A 13,767-nucleotide genomic window follows, 5' to 3' on the forward strand; every position below is an offset into this window, starting at 1 on the left:
CGTGACTTGATAGGCTATATTCCAACTAAGTGTAATTGTCAATGATCGCACCTATAAAGGTCTCAATGCTCATAAGTTAAGAGAGTAAATTGTCTCATACAAAGTCACTAGTAAGGAGAATCGTGAGAGTATACACTCTGCACGTTCACCTAGTGATTTGTGTTCAATGTAGTTGACCGTCTAAATTATGTATTTAACCGATATTTCTATATAATAGTGATAAGTTAATTTTACCACTTCTCGTTCCTATTTATATAAACTCATCTCGTTTGAAGTTTCAAGTTTCCCATGTCGTGCAATATTCTCCAAATATTCACTTAGCGGAAACGAGGGCACAGAGCGTCCAGTGTGTGTCGCACTGTGACATCTTCCCCCCTTCAAAGTCAGATGAAAGATACGGCCTAATTTCAGTTGTACTTTGGAAAAATATTGATTTGAGGTAAGATAACTGTACAGTATGATGATAACCGTTGTGGCCTCCCCCCCTGCAAAGCAAAGGCTTACCTATTAAAAGTGAGCGAAGCGGCAACAAAAGGTTTCGACAATTTCCTGAAATTCTATTGAATAAAAAGGGAAATGTTCTCATCAACGTTTGTAGCAAATGAATACCTTCAAATCCAAAAACCAAATATTGCGGGTTTTGTTCAGTTATTGTTGGGATATAATTATCTTTCACGCCGTGCGGGTTACGAGTCGACGTCGACAATACATTGGGTAAAGTAAAAAGCATTTCACCATCAACTAGCCGCGCGCCTGGGTCTGTTTGTTCGGAATTCGTCGACAAAATATCAAGACTTCGGTTAAAAACTCCCCTACTACTAAAAACGGAAAGTCAGCATCTCCAATACTCTAATAATTGAACGTCCTGTAGAAACACTGAGGTTTCAAAAAATTAGTTGGTTAAATCCTTTCGGGATTTTCGTCCCACGGCAGCTACCTTCTCCGTCGTTTTTGAAAGGTGTATCTTCTCACCCGAAACACTGAGGTTTCATAAAATTAGTTGGTTAAATCCTTTCGGGACCTTCGTCCCACGGCAGCTACCTTTTCCGTCGTTTTCTGAAAGGTGTAATTCTACCTCACCGATAACCCGTGTAGTTTGTTTAGTCTGCTACCATCATACTCAGATGAGTCCGTAGACAGTAATGATGATTTCTTAAACGCTGCTTTAACGGTGCTTATTTACCTTCTAGAATGTAATAAGTCTTTTTTAAAAAAATGATATAAACCCAAATTAGGGATGTGGTCATTATCCTAAAAATACTTTCCTCGATCTTTGCACCAATTGAGGGTAGCCACTTATACCCGTGCAATCTTCGGTACTCGTTTCAACGCCATGCCTATCACACGTACAGCCTTCAAACTATAGCCAAGTCAGCAGACACGACTCTATTCGGTCTATAGTTGCACTCTGTCTAACGTCTACAACCTTCGCCCTTTGTCAACTGATGGGTGAATATTCCATCATAAAGTGTTGACAGTATACGCTATTTGATATTTTCTGGTGTAGTCTCGGATACGTCCCGATGACTACGATGCATTATGTTCCATTGGACTAAACTCGCATAGTTCTCCAATGAGGAGTAGCTCCTCCTTTAAACTGTAGTTCACAATAGTGAAGCTATTAATTCGTGGATAGGAGATTTACTCTTCCACAGGTCCTTCTCATAAATGATATTGACCAAATGTTGAAATGCCAAGGTATTGAAATGTCATGATCATTCAATATCCTGGTCGACAATACTGCTTAACAGTAGCCTCAACCAATGTATCAATTACTTGAAATATTAGGTAACCATATCAAATCATTCAAATAACATGATTTGTAAGGATTTGAGTTCCTCACTCTGGTCGCCATTATGTCGCATAGCACTGTCACAAGTAACAAGTGTACGACTGCTGAGCATCGGTTTGAGCTGGTAGCTCACCGATACCAGCGGTTTGAGTTCGTGACTTGATAGGCTATATTCCAACTAAGTGTAATTGTCAATGATCGCACCTATAAAGGTCTCAATGCTCATAAGTTAAGAGAGTAAATTGTCTCATACAAAGTCACTAGTAAGGAGAATCGTGAGAGTATACACTCTGCACGTTCACCTAGTGATTTGTGTTCAATGTAGTTGACCGTCTAAATTATGTATTTAACCGATATTTCTATATAATAGTGATAAGTTAATTTTACCACTTCTCGTTCCTATTTATATAAACTCATCTCGTTTGAAGTTTCAAGTTTCCCATGTCGTGCAATATTCTCCAAATATTCACTTAGCGGAAACGAGGGCACAGAGCGTCCAGTGTGTGTCGCACTGTGACAGATATCTTAAAACAACCCACATCTTTTTTTTTGTCTTACCCGATGTAAATGTTAATGTAGACAAACTACAAAGTACTTGAAGTGGTACTTAAACTCTTTTACAAATACATCGTCTTGGACCAATCATTAAATTGAAGTAAGAGAAAAACAAAAAAAGAAAGAGAAGGGGGGGTGCTGAGCCGCAAACATAAGAATATAATAGACGACTACGCAATCAACACACATCCTTTTGCCTTGAAAAAAAGCAAACAAAAGAAAGAAAGAAAGCACTGTTTATACATTGGAAGTGGGGGGGAAGGGGAGGTGTGGATGACATACAAGCCCTAGATAAGACACCTTCAACTTGTCACAACCTGTTGTTTTTTTTGCTTTGAAAATATATATATATATATATATATATATATAACTTTCCTTTTCCCTCTCTCTCTCTCTTTCTCTCTTGGTCCTTGCTTTAGCTGGCAGCTCTAAAACAGTATCTAGTCATGGGTGAATATTACATAGCTAGTTGGCACAGACAAAAGAGCTTGACAATCTATTCGTCTGAAAAGTCATCCATCATCTATGTCATTGAACTCACAACACATGTGTAAGTTATTATATAGTATATAGTATACCTATAAATCTTAAGCCATTGCTTCCGCGACTATAGTCGATGATGACTCAACCAACCCGTGTTTTCAGAATGAATATTAGGTGTCATCGTTTGGTCCATGTAGCATGGGTTGTTTATTCTACTTTCCAATATTTAGTCATACAAACATCTTTTTTGCCAAATACAGGAGAAAGAGACTGCACCTATTGACAATACATAAAACTGTATTACTATTTTTTTTTATATGAGTTTTTTTTTCTTAATTTTTTTCAATTAGCTCAAAAGTACACTACCTTTGAGGCGCTTTTCTTTTTTCTTTTTTCTTTTTTATCTTTCTCTTTCTCTCTCTCTCTTTCTCCTTTTTTATTGCTAATACGAGGAAATTTCATATTGCTACCAATTGTATATAATTACTCTGCGTTTTCTCTCTCATTTAATTTTTTTTTTTTCTTTTTTTCTTTTTTTTTTTTCTTTTTTCTTTTCTTTTTTTTTTTTAAAAAAATTTTGTATTTTTGTATCAATGCTGGTGTGTGTGATTAGTCAGTACTTATGTAATATTTCTTTTTTTGCTTTGCTTTCCAATTTTTACTTTTTTTTAATTAAAAAAAAAAAAAAGAATTCAGAAATTGCCTTTGTGCACAAAGCACAAAAATTTTCAGCAGCAGCAGTAGCAGCAGTCAATTTCAACATTCTTCAGCAAAATACATTTTACTGCCAGGTATAACTAACCATCTATATCCTCCCTTTTCCTAATCCTCCTCCTCCCCCCTTCCTTTCCTTTCTTTCTCTTCTTCTTCTTCTTCAACTTCTTTGTTCACCATTATACAACAACTATAGTCCCTACCCTTTACTCAAACTAACATTCCCCCATACTGCTAGGTTATTTTGTTCTATTTTTTTTTTTCTTTTTTTGTTTCAGAGTAGTAAAGACACCACACATCTTTACACATATACTTTTTTTTTTCAAACAAAAAAAAAGAATAAAAAAAGAAGAAGAAGAAGAATATCAAACTACTTGGGGATAATTTAAGGGGAGAAGAAAAAACATATAGACAAAGTATTTCTTGTTTCTATTTTTCATTCTCGTTACAAGAAGAATAAGAAGAAGAACTTGAAAAGGAAGAATTTTAAGAAGAAGAAGAAGAAGACTTTTAGTGTTGATACGTTTGGCCAGAGTAGATTATAGATACAACTATAACTAGTCCATCCTATCGACTAATCTTTTCTTCTACTCTTTGCTTCTTTTGTTGAACAAACAACTAATAATACAACAACAACCACAACAACTAAAACCACATTAAACCCACCCTTTCCTCTTTATCGGGAGTGTTTTGTTGTTATTATTATTATTATTCCATTACCAAAGAACTTTTAATTAAGATTCTTTACTACATTTCAAACGTTACAATTTTAATTTTATACTAGTATTATTACCAGTACTAGTACAAGGCTATAACTACCAGTACAAGCCATACTTTTTTTTTTCTTTTACAGACAAAGTCAAATAAAGCAAGGAAATTGCTATCAAACACTATGAACACCGCAGCTTACTACAACAATTTGGGTAACCTCGGTCATCACAGAGCAACATCTTCCTTTCACTATGCACCTGCTTACCATCAACACCAACACCAACACCAACACCAACACCAGCAACAATACCAACACCAGCACCATGCGTCATATATCCCACCTTCACACTCTCACTACCATCAACAAGCAGGACCGCTACCACCAGTCCACCACCAGGCAGATGTTCTTCAATTGCACCCACTTGCTATCCCAGTAAATCACATGGCTAACATGCAACCAATGGCTCAGCAGCAACAACAACAACAACAGCAACAACAACAACAGCAGCAGCAACAACAGCAACAACAACAGCAACAACAACAACAGCAACAAGATCAAAATGCAGTCAATGGTGGTATAAACTCAGTCTTGGAATATGATCTTAGCCAGATGTCGTCTTTTCTAGGCTGGTGTGCTTTTGGTATGTTGAAGCAAACCAATAGAACTCCATCAAAGGACTTTGAAAAACTCATTTCATCAGTTTTGTTTGCCACCAGACTACCAAAATCAACAATCATCATTGCATTGGAATACATGAACCAAAGATTCTCCTCTGCAACAACATCAGTCGAGCTCAAACCAACATTGAGCGAACACGAAATCTTCAACTACTTGGTTGTCAGTCTCGTCTTGGCAAACAAGTTTAACGACGATAATACATTCACAAACAAGTCTTGGTGTGGCGCTACTGGATTACAATTATCCAGCGTTAACCAAGCAGAAAAGGAATGGTTGGATGATGTCAAGTGGAGTTTATCTGTTGTCAGTTTTGAGTCAAACATCATCACACTAGAGGAGTGCTGGAAGACATGGGTTGAAAAATATAGTGTCAAAACCCCAGTCACCCCATCTGTGAATAAAACAAGTGCTGCAACACCAATAATGTCTCCATCAAGCACTTTTTTCTCAAATAATCCATCACCAACCCAATACAATTACCAAACTCAAGCCCAGAATCAAAATCAACAATATAATCACCACCACCACCACCATCAACAACCATCGTCGTCGTCGGCATCATACATCAACACGTCTATGTCTTCGCCGATTTATCAAAAGGAGCCTGTGTATGCACCAGCACCAACTACAAATTACCATCAACATAATCAACATCCATTGTCATCACCAATCAGCGGAACAGGTTATGACAGTGACTGGAGCTACAACAATGGAACATATTCCAATGTACCTTCATCATCTTTATCCTCATCAACCGGAGCAGCATGGAATTACCAAACAAATTACAATGACCCGGCTATACAATATGTCGGTGCTCCGATGAACCATGCTCATGCACCTGCTCACGGATACTATAATCAATACAATGCCTACCATCCTACAAGGTATGCTAATCCATACTATATGGCAACATGTTAGATTGTTCAAATCTACCGTTGACAATTTTTGCTAGTGCTCGTTAATTTTTGCTTTTGCTTTTGTTTATTTGTTTTTTTATAAAGTTATAGAAGAGAGAGAAGAGGTGGAAAAGGATGAGGGAGAAATATTTGTGTCTGAATTTGCGTTTCTTAATATTAAATTAGTACTTTTTTTTGCTTTTTTTTTTTGCTTTTTTTTGCTTTTTTGCTTTTTTTGCTTTTATTATTTGTTCAAACTATTGCTTTCGGCCATATGCTTTGGGTTTCTCATAATCTTTTGCAGTTGATTTTTGCTATTGCCAATTTCTTAAGAAGAATTGGAGCAAGAAAATGGGTCCACTGACGTTTTTTTTGAGTTAATTGAAGAAATGTAAAATATTAAAAGTAAATGGGCAGGGTGACTTTCGGTTGCTATTGAGCTTGATAGTGAGTTTGCGACTGATGTGAAAAAAGAATGAGTAACGCCCTATTTTCTTTTTCTTTTTTTTTCCAATTTTCTAATTGCAAAAAGCAAGGGTTTAGTTGTTATTAAATAGTGTAATATAATGATATTTAACCCAACAAATCAAATAATGTGTATAATAGGTTACTCCCTATAATTTTATATGTGACATCATTCTCCACTATTCTTTCCGACATAGTGAAAAATTTGAAAAGAAAAATTTTGAAAGAAGAAAGAAGAAAAAGATGACATTAAAAAACATAAAATGTATTGGTTTGCACAGTTTCCTTCTTTTTTTAGGTTGGTTGGTTGCAACCAGTTTTAAGGCAAAACATTACAAAATTTTGCGAAATTTCTAAAATAGAAAAAAAAACCAGATTGATGTATTTAATGACAAATTGTTGATTTGTGACTAACCTAAACTCTCAACAGATCATCACATCAAAGTGAAAATAGGTCACTATCGGTATAAAAAGGGTATAAATAATATAGGTTGGATCAAAGAATTACCAATGTCCTAGAGAAATTTATCGTCTAGCTGAACTTATAAAAGTTACTGCGCTGTAACAACATACAAGTCAGCTACATTTCCCTTTCAACAAATAAGGCAACTTGTCCGAGTGGTTAAGGAGAAAGATTAGAAATCTTTTGGGCTTTGCCCGCGCAGGTTCGAGTCCTGCAGTTGTCGTTATAAATTTATTTTTTTCCCTCACTTGATTTTAATATTTTTTTTTCTTTTTTTGCCAGTTCTTTTTTCAATAGTTTTTGTGCTTATTGCTCTTTATTTTTTTTTTTTTATGTTTTTTGTACCTTATTACTTTCTATCCAGAGGACAATTGGCAATGTATACAATGATCACGTTAAAAGCATTCATCTCATAATTCTCAACTATAGAGATTAAATATACATTTGTCTACAACCAACATCGCTTCCTCTCATCCCTTATTAAATTACAAGTTCTTTTCTTTTCTTTTCTTTATATTTTTTTTACTTCACTAATTTATAAATAATCAAATTTGTCTCCTCCATGAATCAATTTCCTTTCCTCTAAGTACTCCATGTACTCCTTCCACAACTTATCACCCAGTTTCAAAGTCTTTACGTCACCAACCATAATCATTCCGTATCTTGCTCTGGTCAATGCCACGTTCAATCTTCTCTCATCACGAAGGAATCCAATTACACCTTGCGTGTTGGATCTAACGCACGACATCACCATGAAATCTTTCTCTCGGCCCTGGAACGCATCTATAGAAGCAATCATCACCCCAGAAACAATATGGATATTGACTGGTTTCGAATCATTCCTTATATCATCGACATCAATCTCGATTTTCAATTCTTCGCGCTGTGGGTTGATGACTTCATCCTTAACCAATGTTGAAGAGATCAAGTCTCGCTGACCAGAATAAGGTGTAATAACTCCAATATCCTCACGCTTTATGCCCTTTTCCAAAATTAATACACGCAAAATTTGTTGAATATAGCTAATTTCATCCCTGTTGGAGTAAGTGTATCCACGATCCTCTCGAAGGTAGTTAAGTACAGATTGCTCTCTTGCCTTTCCTCTCGTGTCCCAAAAATAAACAGGATTCAAAGGGATTCCTTCTCTGGCTCTCGCACTTGCATCAATACCATCTTTCAACTCACCGCCATAGAACCTATTTCTAGGAAATTCACTAATTGCCGGATGCATACGATATTGCGTGTCCAACATATGCGGTGCTTTGTAGGTGCCATTTAGCAAGACTCTTTCAAATAGAGAAGTAGATAAGCTTGGAATCAAGGAAAAACAACTCAATTGTTTTTGATCACCAACAAACACAAACTTATCTGCCCCAGGAACAGCCAAAGGAATTAATGTACTTGGCTCCGAAGATTGTGTTGCTTCATCCATAATAACAACAGGGCACTTTGCCACGGACTTCATTTGCGGTCCACCGGCAACCACCGTCGTTGTGAGGATCACTTTGGCCTGTGCTACTTGTTGTTTTGTAATTTGGAATTTTTCTTGCATAAAATTCTTGTATGCATTAGCACTAACAACACCAGTGCCACGACGCAAATCATCTTGAACTTGCTGGAATTTCAAAGGTAAGGCATTATAGATCTTGTGATGGAGACAAATGCTACTCAAGGGATGAGACTTGTTGTATTCTTTTTCCTTTTCAGACGCAGTGATTCGCAATATCAGTTTGCCATGTTTTGGCAACAATTTCTCGGCAATATTATCTATAGCAATATTGGAAGCTGCAACTACCAATATTGGATACGTGTTGAGTGATTCCAACAATTGTATGATGGTCTCGTAAATTGCCGAAGTCTTACCAGTACCCGGTGGACCGCGCACTACACTAATTTTGTTATTCAATACTGATTGAATAGCAGCTCTTTGTGAATCATTAAGATTGGTGGAAAAGTTCACTCGATTGTTGAAGTAAATCTGCTTTATCGGCTCTTTACCCAACAACATCTTAGCAAAGCTTGGATTGACAAGATTATCCATTGCATTCAAGATTCTACTCACTGGAACAGATGCCGGAAGTAACTTTAAATGTTGGGCATGTACTGTTTTCGGCAATGGTTGATTATTCCAGCGGTATAATGTAATAATGAGTGAAACATAATCGGCACTAGAATTTGAAGCAGCTCTATCACTTTTGCCCCTAGCATTACCCCTACCTCTACCCCTGCCCTTGCCTTTACCTCTTCCCTGACCCGTCTTTATTGCATCAACAGTGGCAACTTTACCATACCATGGAATCTCGTCATTCAAGATCAAAAACATGGCTTGATCTTTTTGAAATGGATCTCTCTTCAATTTCTTAAACCTATCTGAGATGAAACGATCAATTACCTCGGGTGTCATTGGAATGCTTACTTTAAATTGGTTATTCTTCTTATCTTGATCCTGGTACCATTCAATCATCAAATCTTCGGGCTCAATTATGTTCAGCTCATTCGTGAATTGATCTTCAAGAAAAACATTGAAACTCATTTCTCGAAAGTATTCGTCAAGTGTATCATAACTAAGTTTTAAAGTTGTAGAAGGATGGTATTTGGTGATGTAGGGTGGCAACACGAGCTCAGACTCTTGAGTGACAGAGTCAGCGTCTAAATCAGATTTAGAAATAGCATTTCGATCCTTTGAGGTTCGCAGCAGCAGCAGCAGCAGCAGCAACAGAGTTTTGGAGTTAGAGACAGCTGATACATTCTTTTTTTGAGAAGTGGCACCTTTATTTTGCTTGCCTTTTCCTCCTTGCAAAATCAGTTGGTCAGTACCATTCCTCGATTCTGTATTTTCCAATGGTACCAGATTTCCAGATTTCTTTCCAGATTTAACCCGAGAATTTGCTTTGGAATTTGCTTCTATGTTCTTACCGTTTGACTCGAGATCTGAAATTAATTTTAAATTTGACTTTGAATTTGACTTTGAATTTGACTTTGTCTTCGATTGGCTATTAGTATTAATTACTGAATTTGCTTGCCCATTTGGTAGTACTGTGGACTGAGATGTTTCTTTCTTGCTGGTCTTTTTATTATTAGCAACCGAGGAACTTTTCAGGCTATCTTTTTCTAAAAACACAGGAGATGGCTTTTTCAACGACTTCCCGCTTGGTGACTGGCTACGAGGACTTGGTGTACCCCTTGGAGTATCTTTGGGAGTACCCCTTGGAGTGTCTTTGGGAGTACCCCTTGGAGTATCTTTGGGAGTACCCCTTGGAGTATCTTTGGGAGTACCCCTTGGAGTATTTGACTTTGATCCATTTGCCATAAATTTCTTGGAGGGTGTGGTATTCGTTGACATTTCTTTCTTTTGATTTCGTCCAACAGTTACCGAACCTATGGCTTTAACGGTAGATCCCGCCTTGACATTGCTTGCTGCTTTCTTAGTCTCTTCATAATGTATTCTTCGTGCCTCAGCCTCAGGGTCATCTTTTCTAGGCTTACGAGGAGGTCTTGTACCACTTTTCCCACCTCTACCAGCTTTCCCACCTCTTTTACCTTTTCCTCTTCCTCTAGACAAAGGTTTGGCGACAAAATCTTTGATCCCCAAAAGCTCAGATAAAAACTTGTCATCATCTTCGCTAACAAAAGAGATCTTTTGTGACTCATATTGAGGCAAACAATTCTTACAAGCTATTACCTGTCCTTTTGCCGTGTTTCCAACATAGAGAGTATTTTCAGTTTCCCCACACAAAATACACTCAATATCACGAAATTTTAAATATTGATCCAATTTAGTAAAGATTGCTCCATTTGACAAGGTATAATTCGCCGATGGTTCAGTTTCATTTTCAATATTTGATTTTTGCAAGCACTGAGCACATAGCAAAGCCATATCATTGAGCCCATACCGAACAATGCTCACCTGATGGATATTGGAATCCAGACACTCCTCGCATGCTAGCACTTCATCTAGCTTAATGAGTTTTACTGATTTGTGTCTCGACAGAGAGAAGTGCTTCTGCGCCTCTGCAGAGTTCTCAAACTTCTCAGAGCAAGTCAAACACTCATACACTTTACCAGTGACTTGAGACATATAAAATCAAATAACGAAAATAAAAATAATGAGTATAAACAACTGAAGTCAGGGTATAATCGAGTTCAAACAAAGAGATGTTAATATTAATATTTTTATTTTTTTTTTTTTTTTTCTTTCTTTCTTTCTATCATCACTGAATTTGCAGCTTTGGCATGTTATGCGCACACACACCCACACATTGATTCACATATGGAAAGATAGACGCACAGGTAGATAGATACACATAGACAAAGACATACAATTAGTAATGAAGACTCTCGATGAGTGATAAATTAGATACTGTAGAAATGAGCCATTGACCACTCAAGGCGTTGCTTTTATTTTTTTCTCTCTTTAGAATAATAAATCGATACATTTTGCTATAAATTTAATAATACATGAACCCTCTCAAACACAACAAAAAAAATCTAAAATAAAGTGCTAATGCACATCAACACTGCCTAGAACAATCCATTCACTGACATCGCCTTCGCAAAGCACCAATTTCAATACGCCAAGATCCCATCCAAACCCTTTGTCCTGTAATCCTTCTTCGACGTCATCAACACCGAGATGGTCCGAAACTCTGGTGCGAATTGTGCGCCACAATGCATTATCAATTGGCCAAAGATTGCTATAAGCAAGCGATAAATGAGGTTGATACTCCTTCTCTACCCACTCTGCAGCCTTGTATGATGCCCTTCGACGAATCTCTTCAGTATCAAATTCCTTCACTGGTGTTTCTTCAGACTGTCGACTAGAGTGTTTCTTCTTTGACTTCAGCAATTTCCGTCTAACTACAGTTCCATGGCTATCTGTAGTATACAAGTGGGGATTTTGTTTTCTATTTTCTGCCTCAATATCTTCGGGAGTGATCACAAATATTTCTCGAATAATTCGGGCAAATGATATGAGATTTGGGTCGGGCAATACCTCGAAATATAGCTTCTGAAAAAATTTCCGTTGACTATCTATTTTACCCAACTTTATCAATGGGGAATGGCCCTTAGGCAATGATTGTAGTGCAACTGCACTAGCGGATAAAATTCTATCAACATCATCCTTGGCCTTGGCTGCATCATCTAAATTGACAAACACATTAGTGGTTATTGTGATATGAGGCTCAAACCGTGGGGGGCTGACCAGGAAATAGTGTCGATACAGAACTTTGTAATGTACTTAACTTATCGTAGATCTGAGAATTCGATTTGGGACACAACCATAATGCTACTCCTAAACCTTGCACATGTTAGTAAACCTAGTTTAATAGCTTCAAAAAAAGCGGGAAATTTGTGAGAGAGTGGGCGAGTGAGTGAGTGTGGGGTTGGAAAAGGGGAAGGGGTGTTGGTGTTGGTGGTATTCAGGGCGATGTAGAGATTGGGACATTTGCCTGAATGTGAATGAATAAAAGAAAAGGTGCCAAAAAGAGTAGTGGAGAAATAGTAGTTTTAGTGAAAGTACCATTACATACCCATTGTAATTGCTTGTTTTTAAGATGTTCTTATCAAGAGTGTTGTGTTGTGTGCTTCTGATGATGCCTACAAAAGGGGAAAACAAGGAAGGGGCGAGGGAGGAGCCATAAAGCTAGAAAGCGAGAAAGCCAAAAAAGCTAGAAACTGAGGAAAATGTTAAGCGCGAAGATGTATTTATTCCAAAAATTTTGAATCTATTGATACATAAAGAATAAATAGTAGTAATAATAGTAGTAATAATAGTAGTAATAATAGTAGTAATAATAGTAGTAATAATAGGAATAGAGCATAAACTATTACCACATTTGTTTTTGAAAAGAGTCTCGAATAATTGTTCAGCTGTAAACAATTTGCAGTTTCAAATAGTCAAGAGACAACGATAAAGTAAGTTCATACGCATGCTCACTATACCAGTCCAGTATCATTGTGGACGTGCCATACAATTAAATCTACTATAATTAACCTCTATATAATACTCTATTTTCTTCTTCTTCTTCTTCTTCTTCTTTTTTTTCTTCTTTTATTTTTCCATTCTTTCATTTCCCTGAAATAATCTAATATTTACTTGTACGAATGTTAACTCCATCAACTGCTGAGGAGTCAACGAACCAATTGACATCAACTCCTGTTGTGAGTTCACTTACCAACTTTGATGGCAATTTGCTTGCTGGATCTGTGAAGATTTCCTTCAAAATAGGTGCTTTTCCAGAACCTTCAGCAACGAAAGCAATCGATGTCGCCTTCTCCAACACCGGGAATGTGATGGTGATTCTTCTTGGTGGTGGTTTTGGAGAGTCGCTTATGCTTGCAACAAGAGATGCACGTTCACTTAAAAGCTTGTGTCCTGGAAATAAGGAACATGTATGGCCGTCGGGACCGCACCCTAATAAAATCACATCGAACTTGTCTGGTAATGTGGCTGCGTACTTATGTGCAATCTCATCGTCTTTCTTTTGATCCGCTCCTTCACCAGCTTGACCATCTTTACCTGTCAATAAAGATTCGTCAATCGTGTGTACATTTGGTTTTGCAGAATTGGCAGGCAAATTTTTCAAAACCATTTCATTGAACAATCCATAGTTTGAATCATCATGATCCAATGGTACCAATCTCTCATCACTGAAATACACATTCCAATTAGCCCATTCTACTTCCTTTGCAATCTCCGCATTATCGATCAATGCTTTCTTTAAAACTTTTCCAAGTGAGCCCCCTGAAATTGCAATGTTGAATGAACCATGTGCTTTGAGTGCTTCTTTTTGGTGGGAAACTATATACTTTCCTACGGCGTTTGCAACGTCGGCTGATTCTGAATATGCAAAGACTGTTGCTGTCATATTTGTGTTCTAAAAAGTTGGTTCAATTGATTCTAATTGTAAACAAAAAAGAAGAAAAAGTAAAACAAAAGTGAGCAAGTGAGTGTATCAGAAACGGTTGATGATAACTTTGAGAGTAAGGGGTTTTGCGGTTTGGGGGT

At 37.1% G+C, this 13,767-nt stretch overlaps 5 protein-coding genes and 1 non-coding gene across 6 annotated transcripts; 2 read left to right on the forward strand and 4 right to left on the reverse strand. All coding sequences in view use genetic code 12, as the record gives it.

Annotated features, from left to right (window-relative positions):
• Positions 1 to 313: 313 nt before the first annotated feature.
• PVL30_002712 (uncharacterized protein) lies at positions 314 to 1,666 on the reverse strand (the record flags this gene model as incomplete). Its single annotated transcript, XM_061119407.1, has 3 exons — positions 314 to 818; positions 1,303 to 1,319; positions 1,646 to 1,666. The coding sequence occupies 3 exons, from the start codon at positions 1,664 to 1,666 to the stop codon at positions 314 to 316; spliced, it is 543 nt and encodes a 180-aa protein (XP_060975390.1).
• Positions 1,667 to 4,436: 2,770 nt separating this feature from the next.
• Positions 4,437 to 5,852, forward strand: CLG1 (cyclin-like protein; the record flags this gene model as incomplete). The annotated part of the gene is made up of 1 exon (XM_001525241.1): positions 4,437 to 5,852. The coding sequence occupies one exon, from the start codon at positions 4,437 to 4,439 to the stop codon at positions 5,850 to 5,852; it is 1,416 nt and encodes a 471-aa protein (XP_001525291.1).
• Positions 5,853 to 6,899: 1,047 nt separating this feature from the next.
• On the forward strand, positions 6,900 to 6,981 carry PVL30_002714. Its single transcript has one exon. It is a non-coding gene; the product is annotated as a tRNA-Ser (tRNA).
• Positions 6,982 to 7,293: 312 nt separating this feature from the next.
• On the reverse strand, positions 7,294 to 10,836 carry PVL30_002715 (uncharacterized protein; the record flags this gene model as incomplete). Its single annotated transcript, XM_001525242.2, has 1 exon — positions 7,294 to 10,836. One exon carries the CDS (start codon positions 10,834 to 10,836, stop codon positions 7,294 to 7,296), a length of 3,543 nt encoding a protein of 1,180 aa, XP_001525292.2.
• A 423-nt stretch (positions 10,837 to 11,259) lies between these two features.
• Positions 11,260 to 12,293, reverse strand: CPD1 (2',3'-cyclic nucleotide 3'-phosphodiesterase; the record flags this gene model as incomplete). Its single annotated transcript, XM_061119408.1, has 3 exons — positions 11,260 to 11,900; positions 11,998 to 12,051; positions 12,290 to 12,293. 3 exons carry the CDS (start codon positions 12,291 to 12,293, stop codon positions 11,260 to 11,262), a joined length of 699 nt encoding a protein of 232 aa, XP_060975391.1.
• Positions 12,294 to 12,844: 551 nt separating this feature from the next.
• Positions 12,845 to 13,627, reverse strand: SOL3 (6-phosphogluconolactonase sol3; the record flags this gene model as incomplete). Its single annotated transcript, XM_001525243.1, has 1 exon — positions 12,845 to 13,627. One exon carries the CDS (start codon positions 13,625 to 13,627, stop codon positions 12,845 to 12,847), a length of 783 nt encoding a protein of 260 aa, XP_001525293.1.
• Between the last annotated feature and the right edge of the window lie 140 nt (positions 13,628 to 13,767).

The sequence above is a fragment of the Lodderomyces elongisporus genome, chromosome 3 (assembly GCF_030384665.1).
Source record: "Lodderomyces elongisporus chromosome 3, complete sequence".
Taxonomy (NCBI): Eukaryota; Fungi; Ascomycota; class Pichiomycetes; order Serinales; family Debaryomycetaceae; genus Lodderomyces; species Lodderomyces elongisporus.